Consider the following 8,881-nt stretch of genomic DNA (forward strand, 5'->3'; position numbering starts at 1 on the left):
GAGTTTGCCTTGGAGTTTGTATTTTTGTTATATATTTTTTTTTTTACATAAAATGAAAAGAAAGAACGGCAATATAGATTAATTTTGAGAACTTGTCATTGACACTTATCATGAGCAGCAACCATTCAGGAAATAATATTTTGCTACAAGTTATCATCTTCGTCATTGTTTTAGGTCGTATGGTGGTTCAGATCTTCTTAATGTACGCCAGTTGGTAGTTATCCAATTACCAATCATACTTTCATCATATGCTTTTTGATAAGTGACTTTCCATTTTGAAATTTCCTCGGAGTTTAGAATTTTTTTGATTTTACTCAACTTTTAGCTTCGTAACTGAAAAAATATATATAGACCTGGGGCCTTTTGATTTAAAATCGATGATCTTCGACCGTGCGATCATACCTTCAAATTTTGATATTCTTCAAAACTGTTGGCTGGGTCCAGTATTTTGCCTATTTGTTTTTTTTTATAATTTTACTTTTCTTATATTTGATTTTACCAAAGTGGTTATTATCACGATTTTTTCTTTTTAATTCAAATAATATCTTTATTGCACTTTTCTTTGCTGTTATGACAAATTATCACGAAGTTGCCACAATTTTGACATGTGTATGAATTCCATCAACTCATTAATTAGCAATGAAATAATGATTTTGAAAAAATTGCAGAATATTTCCTTTTTTTAAGCTCACAATACAAATAATGGTTCGTATCCTACATACAAGACAAGTGATTAACATTTTGACGAAATGGTGTATAAAATTACAAGGTTATGGTTCAAATCTATCACAGAATAAAAATTGTTTGGTTATATAGAATATTGTTTGACTTGTCCTTCAGGTAAGTTCTGTTTTCATTTTTCTTTCTATGCTGCTAATATTTATTTGTGCATTGATATAATGTCTCTTTACATAATGAATTTTTAGTGAAAATTAATTTGCTTTTGACACAACTTCAAAATTATTTGAAATATTGATCAGACCATACCCTCCAAATTGTGGCATAGGCAGTTAAACAAAATTAACAAGTATCAAAATCTGCTACTTTTTTTCCTCCTTTATTTTACATTTGTTTTAGAATACAGCCAATACAATAATTCAATATCAAAAATGTCAAGAAAAAAATCGAAAAATGTCTGTACTAAGTCTGGAACATGACAGTTATTTAGCTTGATTAAGGTTAAATAGAAATTTGGCACTCTCATTAGTTTTAATACATGAAGTACGAATAACATAATCCAGATCAATACATATTAATTAAAATGATAGATAAATAAAATGAGATACTAAGTAACATCATTTAAAGCAGTCACTTGCTAGAGTCTCCATCGTAAATTAGATCTGCAAATTTGCTTACTTCCTCAGCGGGATTCGAAACCTTCCAGTGACATCGTGGCACCACGTCCTACCATAAATCAGCGTCTTAGACCACACTATCAGCTAGCATTAATCAAATATAGAAAGTAGGTTGCGTACCTTTCACATCAGCTACTTTGTCTGTCGTAAAGAATGATAGCGTTACTCTGTAACATTTACTCTGGTGTTTTTAATTTGAGTTTTCCCCCTGAAATATTCAAATTTAGTTGTTTGGTGGGATAACTTCGTAACAAAAAATATATATAAACCTGGGGTCTTTTGATATTAAATCAATGAGCTTCGATCTAGCAATTAAAACCAAGTTCAATGGTCACCTTGATGGTTAAATATCTGAACTTTGATTAAATTTCATACAAAATGTATTTTGTAATTTATGAAAAGATATTTCGTGATACTTCAAAATATCGCTTAAGTTTTCCTTGTCTTAAGCTAATATGTTAAATTTTGTTGTCAAAATATCAAAGGTAACGAAATTCCAGATACTTGAGGACGAAACTACTAAAATCCTGGCCGAATTAATGACCAAGATAACAGTTGAAGTAATATTGAGGTGGTCTTTTGCTCTTTTTCAATCAGTGAAGCTTGTGATGGAGTGACGTCATCAACTGTACACGTTTAACCGAAAATCACCTGACCTGAACTAAGAAATAATTTTCGAAATGGGAGTAGATAGGGATTTCCCGCCAATGTTTTCATTCGTTAACCCGTTTTTAATCAGAAAATCGATATCAGTTTTAGAAGAAAGAGTGATAAACGCATAATATCCAAATTTTATTTAAGAAATAATTGATACATGATATACTTTATTGTAGTTTTAACATGGGTAGGCATTATATTCATGATTATTTTTGACCGAGCGATAGTGAGGGCTCAAATAACACGAATATAATGCCTACCCATGTTAAAACTATAATAAATAGATATAGGAAGATGTGGTATGAGTGCCAATGAGACAACAAGATTGTATCAATTATTTCTATTCTAATTAGGACAATTAAGATAATTTCTATTTCCGATGTGTATAAGTTTAGAGGGTTTGTGTAGGCTCTTCCATTAACCTCACTTTTTTGTAACACCAAGCAAACGACTATCGATTTTTCAGTTGGAGGAGTTTGAACAGTCAGCATGGACCGTTGTCGTATCTAGGTCAAATATGTCAATTTCGAATTGCAACACATGACAGTAATAATAAATGAGTTAGTAAAAACGTGTGCATCATTTAAGAGTTTGAAATTGTTTTAAGCTAATGAAATATATTAAATGCATGACAGTTAAATTTGAATTTGACAGGTTTGTTTTACAGTAACCTATGATAAATCGTATCTGTATGTTTTTGTGGCTATTTTCAGCTATTCTTTGCTGCAGGTTATGCACATTATGTTATTCAGGTGTTTATTTATAACATTGCATGTTCAATAAAACATCTGATACAAAAAAGCATACGTTGCATAACTTAAGAGCCTTTCATGTATACGAATAAATTTAGTTTTCTCGTTATTATTCAGTCTACCAACGCCAAAAAAAAAACCAAATACGCTAAATATTTAAAAGCCAACAATGTAAACCGAAACATTTGATGTGGTTTATTTTTGTCTATTTGTAGAATGTTGTTTGCGAAGGCAGTGTTTGTGATCGCTGTTATTAATGCCTGTAATGATTGCGATCTTGATTTTCATGTCATAGATTTGACTCATACTTTTGGACCGATGGAGGTTAAATTTCCAGATCAGCCTCCATGGAACTTTACAATATTGACCAGAGGATTCAACAGACGTGCTCAAATTTGGTATGTACAATTATTTTACAGAGAAGTCGAATATGTTATCTCTTTCTTTTTTGTGAATGTATTTAAAGTTTTCAAGAACTCTTTCCTATCTTTCTTCGACTTTTTAATGATTTTTTTTAATTTTTGATAGCTTATCTGCAATTCTGACTTTTTATTACCTCTCGTCACTGTTGTTGGTGCGTAAAACAAATTTGCATAAAATATTTCGCTTCCTGTAGAAAGATTCATAATGAATGGTTCTTGTTGAAAGGGAAGGGTCTTACCCTAATTAATTGTCTTCCAAAATGTGTTTGAGATTGGGCACTATTTCATTACCAAAAGACTGGCTCTTGAAAAAACTTCGGTAACTCTTCTGTATCAAAATATTAGAGGTGTGGCAATCAATAAAGAACAGAAATATAATTACTTGTTTTAAGTATTTTTCATTTAACATTGTAGGCAGGAGTACAACTACATTGGTTTGTCTGAACATACACTTACACATGTTGACGCACCTGGACATAATTATAGAAATAGAGAGCGCATGCATGAAGTTCGTATTGAAAATCTAATAGGTCCAGCTGTCATAATAAATGTGAAAAGGAAAGTTGCAATGAACCCTGGATATGGTCTAACAATAAGGGATCTTATAGACTGGGAAGCTCGATATGGCAGAATACCTTGTGGTGCATTTGTAATAATGAACAGCGGTTGGTCAAGGAGATACCCATACGCGAATAGAGTATTCAATACTAATAATATCTCAGATGCATCAAGCTTTTTATTCCCAGCTTGGACTGTTGAGGCAGCTGATTGGCTTCTTTCTAACAGACGCATCAAAGGTATTGGGACAGATACGCCATCACCTGATCTTAGAAGTCAGCCGCAAAGATTTCCGGTTCATGAACGCATATTCCGTGATTCTGTACTAGCACTGGAAGCGGTGGCTAACTTAGATAATGTTCCATGTCGTGGTGCAACTATTTTTGTACCTGCTTTGAAAATATTTGAAGGAAGTGGTGCGCCAGCTAGAATGTTTGCAACAGTACCAAGGCGTAAATGTAAAAGGAAATCACATAAATAAATATATATTTTAATATTTTAATCGTATATAATCTTGTTTTCAGGTGGCAAGCACATTGAATAACGACAATTATTGTCACCTTTCACTCTATTTAACATTTGTTACTTTTAAAACAGAGAATGCCAATCACACTATCATTTTAATGAATCGGTAACTCCGAACATGCATATAAACATGACACAGCTTGCCTGACAAAACAAGTGCATTGAAAAGATACTTAGTACCTCTAAATGCAAATATATAAGGCGGTGTACACTTGTTTTGGACTAGAGCTATTATATAAAGTTCGTATTAACCTGTCAAAGACAGTTTTTAGTATTTGTAGATAATCTTAACAATAGACAATAATTGCATAATCCGTAGATGCATGTATTTTTTATTTTTTTTTATTTTGTGTTAATTCTACTCCATAAATAATTCATATTCAATCTGGATAAGTACTTGAATCGTAAACAACGGATTCAATATTGTAAGATCGTTTATTTTCTTGTTTGATCGTTTATTAAATTATTAAACTTTATCATTGACTTTGAATCTTCATTTGATAGCTAGTAAATATATCTAACATTATTGGCCTTAATTTTATACGAACTTCATATGTAGACTGTAATATTAATTCAATGTTTAATCGAGGTGAGATCATAGAAAGTTGCCTCCTGAATAAGAGTGATAACTTATCAATACATAGTAATTAATGGTCCATGTCATTAATACAAAAAAGAAGATGTGGTATGATTGCCAATGAGACAACTATCCACAAAATACCAAAATGACACAGACATTAACAACTATAGGTAACCGTACGGCTTTCAACAATGAGCAAAGCCCATACCGCATAGTCAGATATAAAAGGCCCCGATAAGACAATTTAAAACAATTCAAACGAGAAAACTAACGGCCTTATTAATGTAAAAAAAATGAACGAAAAACAAATATGTAACACATAAACAAACGACAACCCCATAATTACAGGCTCCTGACTTGGGACAGACACATACATAAATAATGTGACGGGGTTAAATATGTAAGCGGAATCCCAACTCTCCCTCTAACCTGGGACAGTGGTATAACAGAACAACATAAGAACGAACTATAAAAATCAGTTGAAAAAGGCTTAACTCATCAGATGGACAAAAATACAAGTTGACGTGACCGGGTAATTTAACTTAGTTTCGCTCAAACAAATGAAAGTGAGAGTTGATGCACGTGAATCCATGGCAGATGTTACTCCATGATTTGATCAAGGAGTTGATATCGTTTGAGCAATAGTTTTCATAATTGGTAGAAACACAAGACAAGTACAAAGGACTAACAGAAACACTTAACTGCGACAAAAACAAACGCCAACATACATAGAAATGGGCTACTTGATAACAACTGTCATAATCCTCCTTGAGCACAGATTTTTTTACGAAAAAATCTGATTTTATGACTAGCCAACATTCCCGCTGATATTACAAAGTTAAAAAAACTACTGCTTAAATGACAACACTGCTTTACAGGAACACAGCCCAAACATTCAAAAGAAAACTGAGGACAGAAACACATAATACATAGTATTGTAACTTCCGGTATATCACTTTTGAATAAGTCTGTTTTAAGCAAATTTTAGCTTTTGAGATGAATGTTGAAACTCTTGTTCTTTATAGAATATTACTATAAAAGAATTGATGTGAAAAACATGAACGTACAGTTTTAGTAGTTTTGGCATATTTCCTTATCTTGAAGATGAGTGGGCAAGGCCCCCTCATTTATATAGTCTTTTAACGACGTAACGTTTTCTAGGTTTCATTGTAGAACAAATTCTGATAAAGACTGATGCACATTGTTTGCTTGTTAAAGTTTGTGATCATTTGAGTTTCATTTGGACAATTATATATCGTATACGATTGTATAATAGTTGGCATATGAATTTCCATTGAGATTAGTTTGTGCACTAAATCTTCAATCGTGGTTCCTATATTTGGACTGTAATTGTATATCAACATTTTCATTTGACTATCAGAATTACATACAGGCAAGACACATTGTTATGGCGACAGTTCATATATTTGAATGTTTAGGTAGAAAGTTGAAAGTATTTTAACTGTTTCGGACAAACAGACATGACATAATTATCTACTGAACGTTGAGACTTCAAATCGTTTTTGAAAAGAAACTAGAGGCTCCAAAGAGCCTGTGTCGCTCACCTTGGTCTATGTGAATATTAAACAAAGGATGCATTTGAATTCATGACAAAATTGTGTTTTGGTGATGGTGATGTGTTTGTACATCTTACTTTACTGAACATTCTTGCTGCTTACAATTATTTCTATCTATATTGAACTTGGCCTAAAAGTTTTAGTCGAAAATGTTAGTTAAAATTTACAAATTTTATGAAAATTGTTAAAAATGCACTATAAAGGACAATAACTCCTTAAGGGGTCAATTGACCATTTTGGTCATGTTAACTTATTTTTGGGTCTTACTTTGCTGTACATTGTTGCTGTTTAAAGTTTATCTCTATCTATAATAATATTCAAGATAATAACAAAAAACGGCAAAATTTCCTTAAAATGACTAATTCAGGGGCAGCAACCTAACAGCAGGTTGTCCGATCCATCTGCAAATTTCATGGCAGATTGATCTTGACCTGATAAACAATTTTACTCCCTGTCAGATTTGCTCTAAATGCTTTGGTTTTTGAGTTTTAGCCAAAAACTGCATTTTACCCCTATGTTCTATTTTTAGCCATGGCGGCCATGTTGGTTGGTTGGCCAGGTCATGCCACACATTTTTTAAACTAGGTACCCCAATAATGATTGCGGCCAAGTTTGTTTTAATTCATCCAGGTAGTTTTAGAGGAGAAGATTTTTGTAAAAGATTACTAAGATTTACAAAAAATGGTTAAAAATTGACTATAAAGGGCAATAACTCCTAAAGGGGTCAATTGACCATTTTGGTTATGTTGACTTATTTGTAGATCTTACTTTGATGAACATTATTGCTGTTTACAGTTTATCTCTATCGATAATAATATTCAAGAAAATAACCAAAAACAGCAAAATTTCCCTAAAATTACCAATTCAGGGGCAGCAACCCAACAACGGGTTGTCCGATTCAGCTGAAAATTTCAGGGCAGATAGATCTTGACCTGATAAACAATTTCACCCGATGTCAGATTTGCTCTAAATGCTTTGGTTTTTGAGTTATAAACCAAAAACTGCATTTTACCCCTATGTTCTATTTTTAGCCATGGCGGCCATCTTGGTTGGTTTGGCGGGTCATGCCACACATTTTTTAAACTAGATACCCCAATGATGATTGTGGCTAAGTTTGGTTTAATTTGGCCCAGTAGTTTCAGAGGAGAAGATTTTTGTAAAAGTTAACGACGACGGACGACGGACGACGGACGACGACGGACGACGGACGCCAAGTGATGAGAAAAGCTCACTTGGCCCTTCGGGCCAGGTGAGCTAAAAAAAGGAATCTCCTTATAGATCTGGTGTGTTTGTAGTCTGACTTTTTGTTTATCTATTGTTATTTTGTTTTTGCGACTACATTTTGAATAATCAACTACACATTCTTAGTGGTATTACAGATGTCTGATGCATATCAATTCATTCCTTACCTTCCATGGATCACACTGTATAAGAAGCTAATGGGATTAAAAACTAACTTGTTTATTAAAGTAACCCTTTTATGAACATTATACATCAGAAAACATTGAAACAAATACCGTTCACTTAAATTTATATGAATATGTCAAATATTGATTTTATTGTATCATGTAATTTATGTAACAATTGCTTGTTCAGAGGGATTGGCAATCATTAAACCTGAAAGTATAAAATGTAAAATAATACTAATTATGATGTTTTAATATATGAAGTAATGCTAATTTCTTAAAATATCGATAAACCTTTATTTTGCCTATATCTTCGAACTAATATTTCAAAGATTCAATTAATTGAAACTGAATCCTTTTACTTTCAATTCGGACATGGGAGTCTATGCAATACACAATTAGAACCACATCAGTCATGGTAAAAACTTCTATTCTAAACACTATTTCAATAACATCCCTTGCACTCAGGCATCGGAAATCAAGAGAAGTTGTTGAACTGATAATAAGCTCTCCCGACAATTGAAATTTGTGATAGTAAAATTATTTGCTATGCACTATTCTGAGTGCAAAATTTTAAAATCAAACATCATTGTATTAAATTTATGGCATACTCCTTCACTTTAATATGTGCATACCTGTATTTCACGGGCTTCATCTCACAATTTATTTGTGCTGTCCCTACTTCCCCGTGTACGGCATTATGATAATATTTATCTGAAGACAGTGTTATGTATGTGTAATTGTTGAGACCATATCTGTCACAAATTGACATTGTCATCGTTTTATTACAAAGTTTAAAAAAATATATATAAACCTGTGGTCTTTTGATATTAAATCAATGAGCTTCGACCTAGCAATTAAAACCAAGTCCAATGGTCACTTTGATGTTTTAATATCTGAACTTTGATTAAATTTCATACAAAATGTATTTTGTAATTTATGAAAAGATATTTCGTGATACTTCAAAATATCGCTTAAGTTTTCCTTGTCTTAAGCTAATATGTTAAATTTTGTTGTCAAAATGTCAAAGGTAACGAAATTCCAGATAC

At 32.4% G+C, this 8,881-nt stretch overlaps 1 protein-coding gene across 1 annotated transcript; it reads left to right on the top strand.

The window, feature by feature from the left end:
- Positions 1–764: 764 nt before the first annotated feature.
- On the top strand, positions 765–4,646 carry LOC134714220 (isatin hydrolase-like). Its single transcript, XM_063575462.1, has 3 exons — positions 765–840; positions 2,980–3,162; positions 3,601–4,646. Exons 1-3 carry the CDS (start codon positions 773–775, stop codon positions 4,223–4,225), a joined length of 876 nt encoding a protein of 291 aa, XP_063431532.1. The 5' UTR covers positions 765–772; the 3' UTR covers positions 4,226–4,646.
- Positions 4,647–8,881: the final 4,235 nt, after the last annotated feature.

Source organism: Mytilus trossulus, chromosome 4 (assembly GCF_036588685.1).
Source record: "Mytilus trossulus isolate FHL-02 chromosome 4, PNRI_Mtr1.1.1.hap1, whole genome shotgun sequence".
Classification (NCBI taxonomy): Eukaryota; Metazoa; Mollusca; class Bivalvia; order Mytilida; family Mytilidae; genus Mytilus; species Mytilus trossulus.